Genomic DNA, 21,586 nt, shown 5'->3' with positions numbered 1-21,586 from the left:
CCTCCTGCCGCTGCCCTGCCTCCCTTCACGCCGCTCTCGCCACACAGCGCACGGGCCAAAGCCGCACCAAACACAGCCCGCTCGGCCCCACAACCACGCCGCTGCTCCCCGACAAGCCACGCAACAAAGCCGCACCAAAGCCGCACCAAAGCCGCCTCTCGCCGCTGCTGCTGCCGCTGCCGCTGCCGCTCTGGCCGGCGCCGGCCGAGCGAGCAGCCTGCGGGGGCAGGACGCTGCGGCGGCGGCGGCGGCGGCTCCAGCGCCGGGAGGCGGCGGCCAACAGCGGCACCCGGAGGCGCCGCCACGCCACTGCAGCCGCCCGATGGCCGCGCTCAACGGGGCCCGCCTTGGGCCGGGCCTCAGCGGCTGCACCGCCTCCGGCCTCGCTCCTCCGCTGCAAACACCAAGCACACAAGCTCCTGCTCCATTCCACTACAACCACATTCTATCCACGGTGTGATTTCAGGCCATTCTTTTCAGTCACAAAACAATTGCTTTCATTGAACACTCAGAAACAAATATTCATGGCTCCTCAATTAATACCAGAATTCAGCTGCCCTTAATAAAATCGTGACACATTTATAGTAGCAATAAACGATAATATATGGAATACTTCAAGAGTTGTTCAGCACTGTTGTCCCATATCTTAAATTGTCCATCATTATCTGGGATGAAGTAATATGGGATATAGATCAGCCTAAAACAATGTAAGCAACTCCTATGCAGTGATAGCAGAATAACTTTTACTCTTTTGTTTCTTCCTCATTCAAGTTGTTTCCACTCCAAGGCCATTCTATCCCAGATGTGACCTTAGGCCATTCTTTTGAGTCGCAAAACAATTATTTTAATTGAACAATCAGTACCAAATATTCATGGCACACCAGCAAAGAATGGAATTCAGCAGCTCTTAATAAAAACATAGCACTCGTACAGTAACAATAAATGATATAATAGGAAAGACTTCAAGAGATTTTTACAAATTGTCACATACCCTGGTTTGTCCTTCATTACCGGGGATTAATTAATCTGAGATATAGATCATCCTAAAGCACTGTAAGCCATTTCTATGCCAAGATACCAGAATACTATTTTTAGTTCTTCCTCACTCGTTAAAATTGTTTCATCTACATCTCCATATCTAAGCCCGTGAAAATGGAAAGCGCAAAGAAATGCTGAGTCCTTCATAGAGCTAAACATTACTTTCAGTTTCCTACATAAACCTTCTTTAAAGGTCCTTGAACTCACACCTCTGCCATGAGAAGGAAGACTTTCTCCTAGGCTTCAAATTTGCAGTCATATCCAAAACTTCTCAGGGCTGTATGTTCCAGTATCCCACTAACAAAACAGGAAAGATTTTGCCTAATCAAAACCTCCCTTCTCTTACTTAAAAACACTTCCCTGCTGTCCTATGACCACTGGTCGTGGTGAAATGTGCCCTGTCAATATTTCCTATAAGCTCATTTGTAATTTGGAACAGCAAAAAACCCCAAAAGAACACTGCCAAAAGTCTACACACAGCGATCTTTTCTCCATGCTACAACACCTAAACTCCTTCCATCCTTCTGCACAGCTCACATGTTCCAATCCTCAGACCACTTCCATCATCCTTCTCAACACTCCACCATGGCCACTTGGGATATTGGCCAAAGATTTGCATGCACTCTACGGTCTCACAAAAAGATTTGGGAGGGGGGGAAGGACCTGCTCCAACCTGCTGCTGGGCAGAGTACATGTGCAGGACACAATTGGAGCAGCAGGTGCTCACTGGCACCTCATGTCCCATCTTATCACTCACCAAGAACCCAAAGGACTTCTCTGCACACCTCTTCCTTGTCCCCTACTCTCTGTGTAAACTGGGGATTGCCCTAACCCACGTGCAGGACCTGACACTTGGCCCTCTTCAACTTCAGGATGTTTGCATGGGGCCACTTCTCCAGCCTGTCCCTTACTGGCATCTCTGCCCTCTCGTCAATCAACTCCACTTGCTGTCAGCTGTAAATTTGCTGCACGTTCACTCAATCCCATTGTCCATGAAGCCACTCAGCAGGACTGGTCCTACTAAGGAAACTTGAGGGACAGCACCAGTTACTGCTTTCCACCTGCACATTGAGCCACTGCCTATAACTCTTCAGCCATGACTCTCCAGCCTGTTCCTCAGCCATTTAACAGCCTCCAGATCATTGCCCAGCAAGTTCCTGTGCGTGATGATGATGTGGGGGACACTGCACACGTTCTCCCACTGGCCCCTGCTCTGTCCCAGAAAGTCTTGGCTGGCCTGGGTGGCCGCTCTGCACTTGGACGACTGCTGCAGAGATGATTCTGCATTATTACACTACAGACAAAGTGTTCCTGGCTGAGCACACATGTGCTTATGGAACCCTTCCTCTTTACACCTCTAAACATCTCAGGTGGGTGAGGGAACTCCACCTGCACTCAGACAATTGGGACACAGGAGACCTTCCACAGGAGATCAGACACGCTGAGCTTCAGCTCATGACAACAAGCAGTGCAAGAGTTACAAACACATAGAAATTAACAGAGGCAATAACACTTTGTAGGTCTCCCTTGCTCTACACAAGAAACTCAAAGCACACCCTACTCCATCAGGCACAGCCTTGGGGGATCTCTGACATGGGAGAAGCAAGGCAATGACCCACTTCTTCTCTGGCCTCACACTCACAGATCCCCTCTCTTCTTTTCCTTCTCCACCATGCATCTGGAAACTTTAGCTTGTGGCCATCTCCTCCCTGGGCACATTTATCAGGAGATGATAATGCACTACAGCCACAGCCAGAACAGAGGGACATTTCTCTGCTCACCACCGGTATGAGAAGGAACTGAAGGATTCCAAAGCACACAAATGATAAAGAACCACACTAAAAGATTAGCGGTCATCCAATGGAGAATGGCTCATCAAATCATTGGCTTCCAGGGAATCTCCTCCCTGACCTTATCACATGCTCTGTTCAACACAGATGAAAGGTGTATTAAGATGACTAAAGCCATATTTTCATTTATTTCTGCCAACAGTAACAGAACACAAAGTCACTCTCATATCTCCTGCCTTCCACACCCAATGAACAAGAGAAGGAGATGGTTACACACCAGAGGTCAGTACAAAGAGATGGCTAGTTGATAATTTTTAGTAGGCCCACCAACAAGATAAATCAAGGAAAAACAACTCAGAAGAAAACAACACATACAGAAAAACACAAAACTTTAATTCTTTAAGCCTAGGGAGTATTAGAAGACAACAAGTTGTCAGAGATGACCACAGTGAAGTCTGTTAGGCTATTATTTCAGGCCCTAAAATTCACACCCGAGAGCACCTGGAATTCACTGAGGTTTCAAGCTGCAAGTGTGGCCCTAAAGAATTTTACTGGACAGAGGATAGGGGGCTTCAGTTGAAGAAATAATCCTCACCACAATGACCTTCTTCTACTTCACGGCCTGCTCACCTTGCACAAATATGAAACCAGCATTTTAAACAGCTTCTCTTCAGCCTCTCTCTCAAGTTAAATCTTCTGACAAATTACAACACATTCTCTTATTGCTTCTGCTTCCTATTCTTCCTATTCCCCACTCACAGTTCTTTTCTGGGTCGCTCAATTAGAGATGTGCAGATAAACGACTGTTTCAATTTTCAAATTATTGACCAGAATTGTGAAAAACAGCTGCAACCTTTCTGCAAAGAAGGGCCCAAATGAAAGTGCAATTAGAACTCTGAAGAAACTATAAACACAACGTTGCATAGAGAAACAAATGGATAATGTATGTTTCACATACAATTAGTTATTGTTCCATCCAGGAATTGTGGCTCTATATGTACAGTTCCATACAGAGAAAACACCTTTCAGAAATGAATATTTATGAAGTTGTATTTCTTAAATGTAATATTCAGTGTCCAGCTGGTGGGGCTCTGAAGAAGCTGCTCTGCTGGAAGGTGTCCCTGCCCATGGCAGAGGAGTACAAAGGAGACGATATTGATGGTCCTTTTCAGCACAAACCATTCTACAGCTCTGTGTTTCTGTGATTCTATGATTACATTCACAGCTTCAAGGTATGGATGACAGACACTCTCAATACAGGATAATTTTATGGTCTGGAGCTTGAAGGATTGCCAGGCACAGTGAGGATCAACTTTTCTGCTTGACACACAAAAAAGCAATAACAAGCGAACAACCAACTCAACGAAGCCCAACCCGACCCAAACCAAACAAATCAGCCAAAAAAAGTTAATCAAGACAGCAGAGAATGGAAAAACATGAGCAGAGTATCCATCATGGCCTCACATTTCAGATTGTCTCAACTGTACCACATACACAACACAAGAACTCGATTGTAACGAATGCACAGAACGCCTCACACAGGAGATCACTACACAGACACCAGACACTCATTTCCTTGCATAGGAAGAGAAAGAAAAACCTTGGAACCACAGCTCTGAGCCTCATCTAACTACTAGAACAAACAGACATTGACACCATTCATTCATTCATTTGGAACTATATCACAGTGAACTCCAGCCCTGGCCCTGTCTCTGCAGAGACAGACTTCTTCTCTCTCCCCAAACAGAACATGAAAGCAAAGATTGAATGCAGACATCATTAGAAGAAAGTTCATGTGCACATCTTCTCAACTCCCAAGCATCACAAATGAGATTATGCTGTTCTTCCCAATTATTGGAACAATTGTAAAATGTTACAGAGGCCATCAATTTTCAGCAGCTCTGGCAAAGACCCAGCCATCCAAGCATCACCTCAAAGCCAACATCACCATTCTTCACCACATCCACTCCTCACAACATGGGTGACCACCACTCTTGATGCAATAGAATATGGAACACAAACTGCGCCATTTGAGCCAAAACCACACAAGATCAAATCATGAGACTCCTCCTGACTCATTTTCATCAGGCCAGCAATAGCCCTGGGCATCAACACAATACATGACATGTCTCCTCCACTACCTCCTCGCACACCACATCCCCAACACTCCCCCCTAACCCTTCACAGCTCACATGCTTATCACAGATCTTCAGCATTTACACAGACTCCACCAAAAGGAAACTGGCTCACACAGGATCCCCTTACCTATGGATGCTAACTGTGAAGCAAGGAGCACGGTGCCTGTGGAATAGCAGGCCACATAACTTTCTCAGTCTGGCCTGAGAAAGTGGCCTGGGAAATCATAAGGAGGAATTAAAACAATCCTCAGAGATAGAAAGCAGCCTTGCAGGTGCTCTTTGCCTGTTCCTTGTTTTTTTGCAAGAGAAGTTCTAGGGGTGGTGAACCCCACTGACCAATGATGCTGATGTGTTAGTTTACAAACCACTAAGAGTTTTACTTTTCTGTACTTTCATGTATCTGTCTATAATAAAGATCTGAAGTAATAAACCAGAGAGAATTTCTCCTGTTCGACTCCCAAGAAAGTCTGAGTCATTCTTCTCACCGTTCCCAATAGACTGACACTTACCATGGATAATATTTGACTTCTCACCTTAGCCATGACACAAGAAAAAGCAATTCTTACCATGACATTTTCCAGAAACCTGACTATGAAAGTCTCTCTCTTTTCACCTCTAAACATGAAAGATTCATCTTCAGAATATCAGAAGACTGAGACAGAAGGTTAACACCTGCAGGATTGAAGAGCTCACAACACTCTTCTGGGTTATATAACTCACAGCAGATGATCAATAACGTTGGTTACAGGCACTGAAGACATTGCTTGCTCTTCCCATACGGCATCTTCCATAAGCACCAAGTGAAGCTTTTCAGTGACACAATTATGATGGAATGCAAATACTTTGGAAGAACCTCACAGGCATCTCCAGCCACCTGCTACACAGATTTTCTAGACTATTACATTCACAGGGAAAACCCCACGTTGGTTCATGCTGGAGAGAGGAACTGGACAGGGAATGGAGGAAAACATTCCCTTCAGGCTTGCAGCAGACATTCGTGCACAGCTCACACAACTCCAATTTCCAACCCTTCCCATCATCCATGGCCTTCTTTCACCCACACAGCTTCAAAACACGTGACACTGGAGGCCCAGTTCCCCACACCATTTCTCTTCACACCATCACAGCCATCTTTCCACCTCTGCACTATGGAAGCGACATTTGCCTGCTCACTCAAGTTCTGGGAAGAGTCTTCATAGCTCTAAAAGGAAAAGCTGAGCAGTCTTCCAATAGAGATGGACTCAGTGAATATCTGCACAGCGGGAATTATGCCCAGCTTCTATCTCCTGCTGCAAATTAAATCTCTCCCTTCCCATCCAACCAATACTCTTGCCATGACAAATATTTTATAGCCAGGGCTCATCCAGCTCAATCTCACCATTCAAAAACAAGAAAGAAACAAAGCAGTTCTGCCATTTCCTCCTGCATTTCCTCCTCCACATACATACACCCACAGCATTTTCAAAGAGCCACAGCTTCTAAGAGGATCCTTCATCTTCATAACAGGCACACAGACATCATCAAGGAACACTTCTTGCCCGGCCATATCCCTGGATGAGGACAAAGATCAAAGCATGGATGATGCAAAGACTTTTCCTGCTCACCTCCACTATGGATCATGGAGAACGATAAAGGCTGAGAACAACGTGCAGAGAAGTTCCATGCAAAGCCATCAGACTTTTGATCTAGACACATTCAGCCTGTTCCAGCACATGTGCTGTTGGGAAGACACATGAGCCTCAAAAAAAGTTGTATTTCCTCATAACGCCATACATCACTTCAGAACATCCAACACTAACAGCAACACTGATTCTTCACAGCACAGGTGACATGGTGGGAAAACAACTCCAACCTGAGAAATACCCAAACTTACGACCTAACGAACAGCCTGCCAGCAGCAGCCTTCTCCCTCCTTCCTTCTCCACTAACTGCAAGGCTGACCACAGACCCCATGTCCAAAGAACGACACCAACGGGCACCAGCCATAAGAACGTCACCGAGGGAAACTCGACCTCGCTTGGAAGCAAAATCTCCTTGGCAAGGCAGAGAAGAGGGCGGGGAAAAGGACACGGGAGCATCAGGAAGAAGCACGAGTGTCGGAGAAAACGTGCCCAGAGCAACTCACCGAGGGAGCGGCGGGATCGGCGGGCAGGGCGGCGGCAGGGTCCTCGTCGCCGAGCAGCGGCGCGGGCTCGTCGGGCAGAGGACGCGCCGGGAGGGTGTCGCAGCAGCTGGCGGCCGAGAAGCGCAGCTGGCTCTTGCGCGAGTCGGCCGTGAGCGACACGTCGTGCGAGTAGGACTGCAGGAAGGCGCGCACGCCGTCGATGCCCACGAAGTGCGACACGGGCACGCCGCGCAAGGCGCCGCTCTGGGCCGGCAGCAGGTGCTGGCGGCGCCAGCGGCGCAGGCGCAGCGCCAGCAGCAGCAGCAGGAAGGCGAGGAAGAGGCACGACACGGCGGCCACGGCCAGCACGAGCCAGCGCGTCAGGCTGCCGGCCGGCTCGCCCGGCGCCGCCGCCTCGGCCGCGCTGCCCAGCTCGGCCAGCAGCTCGGCCACGCTCTCGGCCAGCAGCACGCTCAGCGTGGCCGTGGCCGACAGCGCCGGCCGCCCGTGGTCCTTCACCAGCACCACCAGGCTCTGGCGCGCCGCGTCGCGGGCCAGCGGCGAGCGCGCCGTGCGCACCTCGCCGCTGTGCAGCCCCACGCGGAACAGCCCCGGCTCCGTCGCCTTGGCCAGCTCGTACGACAGCCACGCGTTCTGCCCCGCGTCCGCGTCCACCGCCACCACCTTGGCCACCAGCGCGCCGGGCTCCGACCAGCGCGGCGCCAGCTCCACGCCCGACCACGCGCCGCCCGAGCCCGCCGCCCGAGACAGCGGCGGGTACAGCACCTGCGGCGCGTTGTCGTTCTCGTCCACGATCACCAGCACCACCGACACGTTGCTGCTCAGCGCCGGCGCGCCGCCGTCCTCCGCACGCACCCACAGCCGCAGCTCGCGCACCTCCTCGTAGTCCAAGGAGCGCAGCGCGTACAGCGCGCCCGTCTCCGCCTGCACCGACACGTACGACGACAGCGCCGCGCCCCGCACCCGCCCCTCCGCCAGCCGGTACCGCACGCGCGCGTTCTGCCCCCAGTCCGCGTCCGTGGCGCGCACCGTCAGCACCAGCGCGCCCGCCGCGTTGTTCTCCCACACACGCGCGCTGTAGCGCTCCTCCGCGAACACCGGCGCGTTGTCGTTCACGTCCAGCACCCGCAGCGCCAGCACCGCGCTGCTCTGCAGCGCCGGCGACCCGCCGTCGGTCGCCCGCACCGTCACGTTGTACTCCGACACCTGCTCCCGGTCCAGCTCTCTCGCTGTCACTACACGGTAGAAATCGTCAAAAGACTTCTCCAGTCGGAATGGGACGTCCTCGTCGAGTGAGCAGCGAACCTCGCCGTTGGCTCCTGAGTCCCGGTCCTGCACATGCAGCAGAGCCACCACGGTCCCCGATGGCGCGTCCTCAGAGATCTCACTCAGCGCCGACGACACGGTGAGTTCGGGTGCGTTGTCGTTCACATCTGTCAGGGAAACCAAAATACTTGTAGTGTCAAAATGACCCCCACCATCATGTGCCTGCACCTCCAGTTCATAGGAGCTGCCTTCCTCGAAGTCCAGGCTTCGCAAGAGAGTGATCGCTCCTGTGTTGGTATCCAGCTGGAAAATCTGCGAAGCTTTCTCTGTGATTTTCTTGTAGAAATATTTTACGCGTCCATACAACCCCTCGTCGGCATCCGTGGCCGTGATAGTGGCCAGGACAGAGCCCACGGGAACGTCCTCGGGCACACGCACCGTGTACTCCGCCTGGCTGAACACGGGCGCATTGTCATTCGCATCCACCACGGTCACACGGATCCGAGCCGTGCCCGTCCGTGCCGGATCGCCGCCGTCCATCGCCCTCAGCACCAGCTCGTGAAACGCCGCCTCCTCCCGGTCCAGCGCCTTGACCAGCACCAGCTCGGGACGCTGATCGCCGCCGGGGCCCGCCTGCACGGCCAGCGAGAAGTGCTCGTCACCGCTCAGCTCGTAGCTCTGCAGGGAATTCCGGCCCCAGTCCCGATCATGTGCGTCTGGGAGGGGAAACCGCGACCCTGGAGCTGTCATTTCAGTGATCTTCAACTCTGTTTCTGCCTCTCGGAAGCTGGGTGAGTTGTCGTTAATATCCGTAATCTCCACTTGGATTCCGTAAAACTTCATTTCCCCCTCCACGATCAGCTCACAGCGCAGCACGCATTGCTGCACACGCTCGCACAGCTGCTCTCTGTCGATCCTCTCTGCCGTCACTAAATGGCCCGTCTTCCCATGTACAGTGAAATACTGCGCCTGACCTCTTTCTATAATGCGAACGCCGCGGTCTCGGATCTCCAGCAGCTGCAGCCCCAGGTCCTTGGCCACGTCGCCCACGAACGAGCCCTTGGGCAGCTCCTCGGGCACCGAGTAGCGCAGCTGCCCCCACGCCGCCTCCCACGCCGCCAGCAGGACGGCCCAGAGCACAGCTCGCTGCCGCCGGCCCCAGCGCCTCCCCGCCCAGCTCATCTCCGACAACTTAGCTCCCCGCTGCCGCTGCTGCTCAGCTCCCAGCGCTTGCTGACCTTCCCCACCGGCCTCTCCGCTCCTGGGCCCTGCCCCAGCCTCCGCCGCCTCTCCGCCGCACGGATCCGCACCGGCAGCACGATCGCACACCGCCGCCCGGCCTGCCCACCCACCAATCCAGCGATCCAGCGATCCAGCCTGGCCGCAGCGGCCGGGGCTGCCGACAGCGCTCCGATCCTCCTCTCGCTCCTCTCGGTCAACAGCGGCGCCCGCAGCCTCCTCCCGGCACTGCAGCCACCGAGCGCTGCCCGCCCTGCCTGCCTACAAACAGGGACCACTCGCCACCCACACGCCGCTTTCCGTCCCGCGCCCATCTCCTGCCTCCGCTTTTCTCCAGCCCATCTCGCCTTTGATCCTCCAGGGCATCACGATCGGCAGGAAGACAGAGATATTCCGTGAGCGCGGTTCTTTAACCGCACGGGACACTAAGCACTGAATAATGTATTTATACGTAAATTAAAACACATTTTACATAATCCATTTTGTAGCTTATTGTTAGCCTTATGCTTTTTGTTCAAAAGCATCTTCAACAACAGGCTCTCAGAGGGAAAACGGGAGGATTCCATATCGCGAAAAAACACAATTATCAGGTTCGTTAACACTAACCGGACGAGAGCAATTGCATGCGTCTTTAAGTCAGGGACCTTACTGTCACCGGGCTGAATTTCAGTTACAAAAAAGATTCAGCTAAAACTCTCAAGGGGAATTTCAGGACTTCAGGTAATTTTTATCCCTTCCAAAGAGAAAACTACTATGTCCTGACTTTTCAGATACTAACATTTAATCAATTCATTTCATGTTTTTGGTTTTTTTTTCTGAAATCAATGTCTAAAGCATTCCGGCTCGTTGGTAAACTATTCATCTATGTATTTCTTAACGACGCTGATGCGATGTGTTTCCATGAAAGGATTTATAGAACAATAGAAAAACAGTACAATTGTGATTTTGAAACATTTCTGACCACTAATCAATATGCAAATGGGAATGATTCAAGTACCTAAACCGTTGTCTTTACTGTCTCGCTCATATGTGATCCCTTCCTATCTCAGATGTCTCTCCTAGACAACAGAACTGCAGAATTTTGCTGCTCTCGATATATCCGAGTTCTACTGTATCCCTCAAATTCTCTATGTAACGAGGATTAAAAAAATAAAAATCTCTGAAACAGCAATCATTCAACACTCACAGCTGCGTATAAAATAAAGATCATGAAGAGCAAAAAACAAAGCCAACAGCCAGCCAGGACGCTTCAAGAAAGCCGTGCAGACTCACTATTCTAATCCTACCCAAAATGCCTGACAAAAAAAATCTATTTTCACTCAGAATGGAGAAATTAACTTTGCACATTCATTTTCTTTCAAAATACACCCGGAACTAAACAAAGTTTAACGAGCGGATCTGTTTAAAGCTGTACACGGCTTCCAAGCACAGCATTTATGAACAAAGCAGTCAAGGACAAAAGCTCCTACACCCGGTGCTCGTGCTTTTTCTCATCTTGCAGAATCAGCAGTTGTCCTCCCACAGAACACTAACCTGCATTCAGTAGTGCCAGCACTTTCCAATTTACTGAACTCAAGTGCTAAAGACAAAACCTCGAAGCTGAAGATGAACCTGTGACCAAGGAAGAACCAAGTGCTTCCTAATCTGCATGGACGGGACATTACCCGTTCCTTAATTCACTCCGTCACAGAGACAGGACTGTACAACTCACAAAAGCAAAAACTTCAATCTCAGGAATCACAGAGAAACAATGAGAAACGCTGCTACGAGCAGAAAGGAGAGCTAAAGTCAAAGCCTGTCAGCTGAATCTGTTACAGAAAAAATTAAAAACCTCCGACACTACATCGAGACCCAGATGACGAGTCCCCACTGACACCACACAGGGAAGAGCCGGAAAAAGAAAACGAGGTTTTAGTAAAGTTTTAAAACCACAAGAAGCGCACATTTCACAGACCTGCAGTGCAGCAGCATCGGCGGGCGGCTCTCCCACGACGACATTACTGCTCGGGCTCGGCTTCTCGCAGGAATCGCCGCCCAGAAGCTCCTCCGCCGACAGGACGGGCACCGCCGGCACCGGCGGCGGCGGCGGCCAAGCGGCCTCGGGCACGGCGCGGGCCGGCGGCGGCACGCACAGGTTGTAGGAGTAGGGCAAGGTGCCCTCGCAGAAGTCGGCCGGGAAGGCGGCGCCGGCCAGCGAGAAGCGCTGCGCGCCCAGGCAGCGCAGCACGGCGGGCGGCCCGGCCCGCCGCAGCCGCGCCACCACGGCCAGCGCCACGCTCAGCACCAAGAGCGCCGACAGCAGCGCCAGCGCCAGCACCAGGTAGAACTGCAGCTCGGCCGCCGCCGCCGCCGCCGCCGCCTCGGCGCCCGCCGGCCGCTCGCTCAGCTCCGGCAGCGCCTCCTGCAAGCTCTCGGCCAGCACCACGTGCAGCGTGGCCGTGGCCGACAGCGCCGGCTGCCCGTGGTCCTTCACCACGGCCACCACACGCTGCTTGGCCGCGTCCCGCTCGGACACGGCGCGCGCCGTGCGCACCTCGCCGCTGTGCAGCCCCACGCGGAACAGCGCCGGCTCCGACGCCTGCACCAGCTCGTACGACAGCCACGCGTTGCGCCCCGCGTCCGCGTCCACCGCCACCACCTTGGCCACCAGGTAGCCGGCCTCGGCCGAGCGCGGAACCACCTCGAACGGAGACGACGCCTCTCCCGTTGCCGCCGCCCCTGCCGCCGGCCAGAGCACCCGCGGCGCGTTGTCGTTGCGGTCCAGCACGAAGACGCGCACCGTGGCCGTGGAGCTGCGCGCCGGCGAGCCGCCGTCCTGCGCCCGCACGGCCACCGCGAACTCGCGGCACTGCTCGTAGTCGAAGGAGCGCTGCGCGTACAGCGCGCCGCTCCGCGCCTCCACCGACACCAGCGGCGCCGCGCCCGCCGCGCCCGCGCTGCCGCCCGCCAGCCAGTAGCTCACGCGCCCGTTGGCGCCCGCGTCCGCGTCCCGCGCCTGCACGCGCAGCACCAGCGCGCCCGCCGCGTTGTTCTCCGCCACGTACGCGCTGTACGCCGCCTCCTCGAACACCGGCGCGTTGTCGTTCACGTCCGACACCTCCAGCACCAGCTCCCTGCTGCTCCACAGCGACGGCCTGCCCCGGTCCCGGGCCACCACCGTCACGCGCTGCTCCCACGCCTGCTCGCGGTCCAGCGCGCTCGCCGTCACCACCTTGTACGAGCCGCCCGACGACGCCACCATCGACAGCGCCGCCTCCCCCGACAGCTCGCACGACACCTGACCGTTCTCCCCGGAGTCTCTGTCCCGCACTTTCAGCAGGGCAACCACGGTTCCGACCGGTGCGTCCTCGGGCACGGGACTGGACAGGGATAGAATGGTGATCTCGGGCGCGTTGTCATTCACATCCAGCACCTCCACCTCCACCTTACAGACTCCCACCAAACCCCCTCCGTCCTTAGCCTCCACAGCCAGGCTAAACGCGCGCGTGTCCTCGAAGTCCAAAGCCTCCTGCAGCGTGATAGACCCACTCTCTGCATCGACCACGAACTTCTCAAATGCCTTGATCGGGATTTTCCTGAAGCCGTACCTGATGTGGGCGTTGCCGCCGAGGTCGGCGTCTGTGGCAGACAGTTTCAGGACTGTCGAACCCGGCGGCGTGTCCTCTCGCAGGTTCACACGGTAGTGATCCTGCGAGAACACGGGTGGGTTGTCATTGGCGTCTGTAACGTTGACCCGAATCTGGACACTCCCAGACCTCGGGGGGTCCCCGGAATCAACCGCCGTCAGAACAAGCTCAAAGGAGCTCTGCATCTCCCGGTCCAAAGCTCTCTCCAGAACTAATTCCGGTATGCTTCCGTCCAGACTGTCCTTCATGGCCAGGGAGAAAGACGGGTTGCTGGTGAGCTGGTAAGTCAGCAAAGAGCTGCTTCCTACGTCTGCATCTTGCGCCATCTCCAGAGGAAAACGAGCACCTGGAAGCGTCCATTCACCAATCTCCAGGTTCAGAGCAGTCTTGCTAAAAGCCGGGGAATTGTCATTCACATCCTCGATGGACACCTCGACGGGGAAAATGTTCAGAGGGTTGTGAACCAACGCCTCGAAGCTGACAGAACAGGACGCCGACTCGCCGCACATCTCCTCCCGGTCCAGCCTCTCGTTCACGTACAGGTTGCCATTCTCCTCATTCACCGTGAAGTATTGCTTCTCCTCGCTCAGCCGCAGCTTGCGCGCCGGCAGCTCGTCCGCGCTCAGCCCCAGGTCCCGCGCCAGCGGCCCCACGAGCGAGCCTCTGCCCAGCTCCTCGGGGATGGCGTAGCGGAGCCGCTCGCCCGTCGCCCGCCACCACACGCACAGCAGCACCGCGGCCAGCAGCGCTCGCCCGCCGCCCGGCCCGCGCCTCTGCCGCCGCCTCACCGCCATTCTCGCCCGCCGCCGCCGCCGCCGCTCGCCAAGCTCCTGCCTCCTGCCGCTACCCTGCCTCCCTTCACGCCGCTCTCGCCACACAGCGCACGGGCCAAAGCCGCACCAAACACAGCCCGCACGGCCCCACAACCACGCCGCTGCTCCCCGACAAGCCACGCAACAAAGCCGCACCAAAGCCGCACCAAAGCCGTAACAAAGCCGCACCAAAGCCGCCTCTCGCCGCTGCCGCTGCCGCTGCCGCTGCCGCTCTGGCCGCCGCCGGCCGAGCGAGCAGCCTGCGGGGGCAGGACGCTGCGGCGGCGGCGGCGGCGGCTCCAGCGCCGGGAGGCGGCGGCCAACAGCGGCACCCGGAGGCGCCGCCACGCCACTGCAGCCGCCCGATGGCCGCGCTCAACGGGGCCCGCCTTGGGCCGGGCCTCAGCGGCTGCACCGCCTCCGGCCTCGCTCCTCCGCTGCAAACACCAAGCACGCAAGCTCCTGCTCCATTCCACTACAACACCATTCTATCCACCATGTCATCTTAGGCCATTCTTTTCAGGCGCAAAACAACTGCTTTCATTGAACGCTCAGAAACAAATATTCGTGGCTCATCTGTTAATACCGGTATTGAGCTGCCCTTAATAAAATCGTGACACATTTATAGTTGCAGCAATAAACGATAATATATGGAATACTTCAAGAGGTTTTCTATACTGTTGCTTCATATCTTGAATTGCCCTTCATGACCTGGAATGAATATGTGATATAGATATAGTAATATGTGATATAGATATAGTAATATGTGATATAGCCTTAAACATTGTGAGCAACCTCTATGCCAAGATTGAAAAATAACATTTATTCTTTTGTTTTTGACTCATAAAGCTTTTTCATCTGCATCTCCATATCTGAATGTCTGACATTGAAAAATGCAAAGCAATGCCGAGTCCTTCACAGAACAAAAAAATGTTTCTAGTTTCCCATTTAGACATATTTTAAAGGTAATTTAATCCAGACCTTTGCCATAAGCAGGAACATTTCCTGCTAGACTTGAATGTCTGACACATATCTAAATCATCTCTGGCCAATATGTTCCATTTTCTCACAACCCACATTGTAAACCTTTCCCTAATCAAACCCTCTCTTCCCTTAATCAAACACACCTGTCTGTTGCCATATGACCACTGACCCTGATAAAAAGAGTGGACATTTTTCTGCTCGCCTACGGTATGAGAAGGAACTGAAGGATTCCAAAGCACAGAAATGATAAACAACCACACTAAAAGATTAGCGGTCATCCAATGCAGAATGGCTCATCAAACCATTGGCTTCCAGGGAATCTCCTCCCTGTCCTCATCACATGTTCTGTTCCACACAGATGCAAGGTGTACTAAAATGACTAAAGTCATATTTATATCTCTTTCTCCCAAAGGTAACAGAACACAAAGTCACTCTCTTATCTCCTGCCTTCAACTCCCACTGCACAAGAGAAAAAGATACTAACACACCAGAGGTTGCTGAAAAGAGATGACTTGTGGATAATTTTAAGTAGGTCTACATACGGAGTAAATATAGGCATAATAACACAAAACAGAACAAAACAAAACATACAGAAAACTCAAACCATTAATCAGATAAGGATAGGAAATATTAGAAGACAATGAGCTGTCAGTGAAGATCACGGTGAAGTCTGTTTCGCCTTTAAAGCCCTAAAATTCATCCCTGAGAGCTCCTGGAATTCCCCAAGGTCTCTAGCTGCAAGTGTGGCCCGAAAGAATTTCACTGGACAGCACGATCTGGGACTTCATTTGAAGAATTAATCCCCACCTCAATGACCTTCTTCTACTGCATGCCCTGCTCACCTTGCACAAATATGAAACCAGCATTTTATACAGCTTCTATTCAGACTGTTTCTCAAGTTAAATCTTCTGACAAATTACAACAGATTCTCTTATTGCTTCTGATTCCTCTTCTTTCTATTCCCCACACACAGTTCTTTCCTGGGTCACTGAAGTAAGGATGTGCTGAAACACAACTGTTTTAATTTTCAAACTACTGACCAGAATTGTGAAAATGAGCTGCAACCTTTCTGCAAAGGAGGGCCTGAATGAAAATGTAATTACAACTCTGAAGAAATTCTAGATCAAAATGTTGCATAGAGAAACAGATGGATAATGGAGATTTCACACACAATTAATTATTGTTCCACACATGAACAGTTCCATATTATGGCCCCCATGAACTGCTCCATCTATGGCCGCAGAAAGAAAACCACCACCGCGGAGAAATGAATATTAATGAAATTGTATTTCTTAAATGTAATGTTCAGTGTCAAGCTGGGTGGGGCTCTGAAGAAGCTGCTCTGCTGGAAGATGTCCCTGCCCATGGCAGAGGAGTTGGAAGGAGATGATCTTGATGCTCCTTTTCAACACAAACCATTCTACAGCTCTGTGTTTCTGTGATTCTATGATTACATTCACAGCTTCAAGGTATGGATGACAGACACTCTCAATACAGGATAATTACATGGTCTGGAGCTTGAAGAACTGCCAGGCACAATGAGGATCAAATTTACTCCTTGACAAAAATAAAACAATAACAAACAAACAACCAACTCAACCAAAGCAAACCCAACCAAACCTAACCCAAACCAAACCAATCAGCCAAAAACACTTAATCAAGCCAGCCAAGAATGGAAAAACACCAGCAGAGTATCCATCATGGCCTCACATTTCAGATTGTCTCAACTCCAACATACACAACACAGGAAACTCGATTGTAACTAATGCACATGAGGCCTCAAACAGGTGATCACTACACAGACACCAGACACTCATTTCCTTGCATAGAAAGAGAAAGAAATACCTTGGAATCACAGCTCTGGGCCTCATCTAACTACTAGAAAAAACAGACCTTGACACCATTCATTCATTCATTTGGAACTATATCACAGTGAACAACAGCACCGGCCCTGTCTCTGCATAGACAGACTCCTTCTCTCTCTCCAAACAAAATGTGAAAGCAAATTTTACATACAGACATCATTAGAAGAAAATTTGTGTGCACAGATCCTCAGATCCCAAGCATCACAAATGAGATTATGCTGATCCTCCCAATTATTGGAACAAGTGTAAAATGTTACAGAGGCCATCAATTTTCAGCAGCTCTGGCAAAGACCCAGCCATCCAAGCATCACCTCAAAGCCAACATCACCATTCTTCACCACATCCACTCCTCACAACATGGGTGACCACCACTCTTGATGCAACAGAAAATGGAACACAAACTGCGCCATTTGAGCCAAAACCACACAAGATCAAATCATGAGACTCCTCCTGACTCATTTTCATCAGGCCACCAATAGCCCTGGGCATCAACACAACACATGCCATGTCTCCTCCAGCACCTCCTCACACACCACATCCCCAACACTCCCCCTAACCCTTCACAGCTCACATGCTTATCACAGATCTTCAGCATTTACACAGACTCCACCAAAAGGAAAGTGGCTCACACAGGATCTCCTGACCATGGATAATATTTGACATCTCACTCAAGACATGGGACAAGAAAAAGCATTTCTTACAGAGACATATTCCAGAAACCAGACTGTGAAAGACTCTCTCTTTTCACTTCTAAACATGATAGATCCATCCTCAGAACATCAGAAGAGTGAGACAGAAAGTTAACACGTGCAGGACTGAAGAGCTCACAACACTCTTCTGGGTTATATAACTCACAGGAGATGATCAATAACGTTCTTTACAGGCAATGAAGACATTGTTTGCTCTTCCCATACGGCATCTTCCATAAGCACCAAGTGAAGCTTTTCAGTGACACAATTATGATGGGATGCAAATACTTTGCAAGAACCTCCCAGGCCTCTCCAGCCACCTGCTACACAGATCTTCTAGACAATTACATTCACAGGGAAAACCCCACCTTGGCTCATGCAGGAGAGAGGAACTGGGCAGGGAATGGAGGAAAACATTCCCTTCAGGCTTGCAGCAGACATTCATGCACAGCTCACACAACTCCAATTTCCAACCCTTCCCATCATCCATGGCCTTCTTTCACCCACACAGCTTCAAAACACGTGACACTGGAGGCCCAGTTCCCCACACCATTTCTCTTCACACCACCAATTTCACACAGCCATCTTTCCATCTCTGCACTATGGAAGCGACATTTCTCGACTCACTCAAGTTCTGGGGAGAGTCTTCATAGCTCTAAAAGGAAAAGCCGAGCAGTCTTCCAAGAGAGACGGACTCAGTGAATATCTGCACAGGGGGAATTATGCCCACCTTCTATCTCCTGCTGCAAATTGAATCTCTCGCTTCCCATCCAGCCAATCTCTCTCCATGATAAATATTTTATAGATAGGGCCCAGGCCGACTGATTTGTCATAGAACGACCTTTAAAATCAAGAAAGAAACCAAGCAGTGCTGCCATTCCCTTCTGCATTTCCTCCTCCACATACATACACACACAGCCTTTTCAAAGAGGATCTTTCATCTTCACAACAGGCACACAGACATCATTAAGGAAAACTTCTTGCCAGGCCATATCCCCGGATAGGGACAAAGATCAAAGCATGGATGATGCAAAGACTTTTCCTGCTCACCTCCACTATGAATGGTGGAGAATCATAAAGTATGAGAACAACGTGCAGAGAAGTTCCACGCAAGGCCATCAGCATGTTGATGAAGACACACTCAGCCTATTCCAGCACATGTGCTATTCGGAAGACACATGATCCTGATAAAAAGTTGAATTTCCTCATAACGCCATACATCACTTCAGAACATGCAACACACATTCTACACAACACATGTGACATGGGGGAAAACAACTCCAACCTGAGAAATATCCAAACTCACGACCGAACGAACAGCCTGCCAGCAGCAGCCTTCTCCCTCCTTCCTTCTCCACTAACTGCAAGGCTGACCACAGACCCCATGTCCAAAGAACGACACCAACGGGCACCAGCCATAAGAACGTCACCGAGGGAAACTCGACCTCGCTCGGAAGCAAAATCTCCTTGGCAAGGCAGAGAAGAGGGCGGGGAAAGGACACGGGAGCATCAGGAGGAAGCACGAGTGTCGGAGAAAACGTGCCCAGAGCAACTCACCGAGGGAGCGGCGGGATCGGCGGGCAGGGCGGCGGCAGGGTCCTCGTCGCCGAGCAGCGGCGCGGGCTCGTCGGGCAGAGGCCGCGCCGGGAGGGTGTCGCAGCAGCTGGCGGCCGAGAAGCGCAGCTGGCTCTTGCGCGAGTCGGCCGTGAGCGACACGTCGTGCGAGTAGGACTGCAGGAAGGCGCGCACGCCGTCGATGCCCACGAAGTGCGACACGGGCACGCCGCGCAAGGCGCCGCTCTGGGCCGGCAGCAGGTGCTGGCGGCGCCAGCGGCGCAGGCGCAGCGCCAGCAGCAGCAGCAGGAAGGCGAGGAAGAGGCACGACACGGCGGCCACGGCCAGCACGAGCCAGCGCGTCAGGCTGCCGGCCGGCTCGCCCGGCGCCGCCGCCTCGGCCGCGCTGCCCAGCTCGGCCAGCAGCTCGGCCACGCTCTCGGCCAGCAGCACGCTCAGCGTGGCCGTGGCCGACAGCGCCGGCCGCCCGTGGTCCTTCACCAGCACCACCAGGCTCTGGCGCGCCGCGTCGCGGGCCAGCGGCGAGCGCGCCGTGCGCACCTCGCCGCTGTGCAGCCCCACGCGGAACAGCCCCGGCTCCGTCGCCTTGGCCAGCTCGTACGACAGCCACGCGTTCTGCCCCGCGTCCGCGTCCACCGCCACCACCTTGGCCACCAGCGCGCCGGGCTCCGACCAGCGCGGCGCCAGCTCCACGCCCGACCACGCGCCGCCCGAGCCCGCCGCCCGAGACAGCGGCGGGTACAGCACCTGCGGCGCGTTGTCGTTCTCGTCCACGATCACCAGCACCACCGACACGTTGCTGCTCAGCGCCGGCGCGCCGCCGTCCTCCGCACGCACCCACAGCCGCAGCTCGCGCACCTCCTCGTAGTCCAAGGAGCGCAGCGCGTACAGCGCGCCCGTCTCCGCCTGCACCGACACGTACGACGACAGCGCCGCGCCCCGCACCCGCCCCTCCGCCAGCCGGTACCGCACGCGCGCGTTCTGCCCCCAGTCCGCGTCCGTGGCGCGCACCGTCAGCACCAGCGCGCCCGCCGCGTTGTTCTCCCACACACGCGCGCTGTAGCGCTCCTCCGCGAACACCGGCGCGTTGTCGTTCACGTCCAGCACCCGCAGCGCCAGCACCGCGCTGCTCTGCAGCGCCGGCGACCCACCATCGGCTGCCCGCACCGTCACGTTGTACTCTGACACCTGCTCCCGGTCCAGCTCTCTCGCTGTCACAACGCGGTAGTAATCGTCAAAGGATTTCTCTAAGCGGAACGGGAGGCCCCCATCAAGGGAGCAGTGCACCTCGCCGTTGGCCCCCGAGTCCTTGTCCCTCACGTGCAGCAGAGCGACGACGGTTCCTGATGGCGAATCTTCCGAGATCTCACTCAGTGCCGACCGCATCGAAATCTCTGGAACATTGTCATTGACGTCTGTCACAATAACCAGGACATTTGAGGTGTCAAGAAGCCCTCCCCCGTCGTGTCCCTGCACCTCCAATTCGTAAGAGTTGCCTTCCTCGAAATCCAGGCTCTGCAACAGGGTGATTGCTCCCGTGTCGCTGTTCAGTAGGAAAACCTGCGAGGCTTTCTGTGAAATTTTGTTAAACGAGTATTTCACCTGTCCATTCTGCCCCTCGTCGGCGTCCGTGGCCGTGACGGTGACAAGGACAGAGCCCACGGGCACGTCCTCGGGCACACGCACCGTGTACTCCGCCTGGCTGAACACGGGCGCGTTGTCGTTCGCATCCACCACGGTCACACGGATCCGAGCCGTGCCCGTCCGTGCCGGATCGCCGCCGTCCATCGCCCTCAGCACCAGCTCGTGAAACGCCGCCTCCTCCCGGTCCAGCGCCTTGGCCAGCACCAGCTCGGGACGCTGATCGCCGCCGGGGCCCGCCTGCACGGCCAGCGAGAAGTGCTTGTCACCGCTCAGCTCGTAGCTCTGCACGGAATTCCGACCCCAGTCCGGGTCATGTGCGTCTGGCAGGGGAAACCGCGACCCCGGGGCTGTCGTCTCGCTCACTCTCAATTCTTTTTCTGCATCTCTGTAGCTCGGCACATTGTCATTAATATCCGTGATTTCCACGAGGATTCGGTAAACCTGCATCTGTCCCTCCACGATCAGCTCACAGCGCAGCAAGCATTGCTGCACACGCTCGCACAGCTGCTCTCTGTCGATCCTCTCCGCCGTCACCAAATGGCCCGTCTTCCCGTGCAAAGCGAAATACTGCGTCTGACCTTCCGAGATAATGCGAACGCCGCGATCGCCAGGCGCCGGCAGCTGCAGTCCCAGGTCCTTGGCCACGTCGCCCACGAACGAGCCCTTGGGCAGCTCCTCGGGCACCGAGTAGCGCAGCTGCCCCCACGCCGCCTCCCACGCCGCCAGCAGGACGGCCCAGAGCACAGCTCGCTGCCGCCGGCCCCAGCGCCTCCCCGCCCAGCTCATCTCCGACAA

At 53.7% G+C, this 21,586-nt stretch overlaps 3 protein-coding genes across 3 annotated transcripts; all 3 read right to left on the bottom strand.

The window, feature by feature from the left end:
* Window positions 1-25: 25 nt before the first annotated feature.
* Window positions 26-9,588, bottom strand: LOC131584253 (protocadherin gamma-A10-like). Its single transcript, XM_058849161.1, has 2 exons — window positions 7,092-9,588; window positions 26-394 (listed from the first exon to the last, which is right to left on the bottom strand). Exons 1-2 carry the CDS (start codon window positions 9,537-9,539, stop codon window positions 26-28), a joined length of 2,817 nt encoding a protein of 938 aa, XP_058705144.1. The 5' UTR covers window positions 9,540-9,588.
* A 204-nt stretch (window positions 9,589-9,792) lies between these two features.
* On the bottom strand, window positions 9,793-14,016 carry LOC131584252 (protocadherin gamma-B5-like). The gene is made up of 2 exons (XM_058849160.1): window positions 11,540-14,016; window positions 9,793-10,003 (listed from the first exon to the last, which is right to left on the bottom strand). The coding sequence occupies exons 1-2, from the start codon at window positions 14,014-14,016 to the stop codon at window positions 9,793-9,795; spliced, it is 2,688 nt and encodes an 895-aa protein (XP_058705143.1).
* Window positions 14,017-19,011: 4,995 nt separating this feature from the next.
* Window positions 19,012-21,586, bottom strand: LOC131584210 (protocadherin gamma-A10-like). Its single transcript, XM_058849103.1, has one exon. The coding sequence runs from the start codon at window positions 21,575-21,577 to the stop codon at window positions 19,082-19,084; it is 2,496 nt and encodes an 831-aa protein (XP_058705086.1). The 5' UTR covers window positions 21,578-21,586; the 3' UTR covers window positions 19,012-19,081.

This window comes from Poecile atricapillus, chromosome 13 (assembly GCF_030490865.1).
Source record: "Poecile atricapillus isolate bPoeAtr1 chromosome 13, bPoeAtr1.hap1, whole genome shotgun sequence".
Classification (NCBI taxonomy): domain Eukaryota; kingdom Metazoa; phylum Chordata; class Aves; order Passeriformes; family Paridae; genus Poecile; species Poecile atricapillus.
This window is presented reverse-complemented; position numbering and strand designations above follow the sequence as displayed.

Coding starts and splice junctions, on each gene's coding strand:
- LOC131584253 (XM_058849161.1), bottom strand. CDS start 9,539: ATGAGCTGGGCGGGGAGGCGCTGGGGCCGGCGGCAGCGAGCTGTGCTC. Junction 395..7,091: donor CCGATCCCGCCGCTCCCTCG/GTGAGTTGCTCT, acceptor TGGTGTTTGCAG/CGGAGGAGCGAGGCCGGAGG.
- LOC131584252 (XM_058849160.1), bottom strand. CDS start 14,016: ATGGCGGTGAGGCGGCGGCAGAGGCGCGGGCCGGGCGGCGGGCGAGCG. Junction 10,004..11,539: donor GCACTGCAGGTCTGTGAAAT/GTGCGCTTCTTG, acceptor GTGCGGTTAAAG/AACCGCGCTCACGGAATATC.
- LOC131584210 (XM_058849103.1), bottom strand. CDS start 21,577: ATGAGCTGGGCGGGGAGGCGCTGGGGCCGGCGGCAGCGAGCTGTGCTC.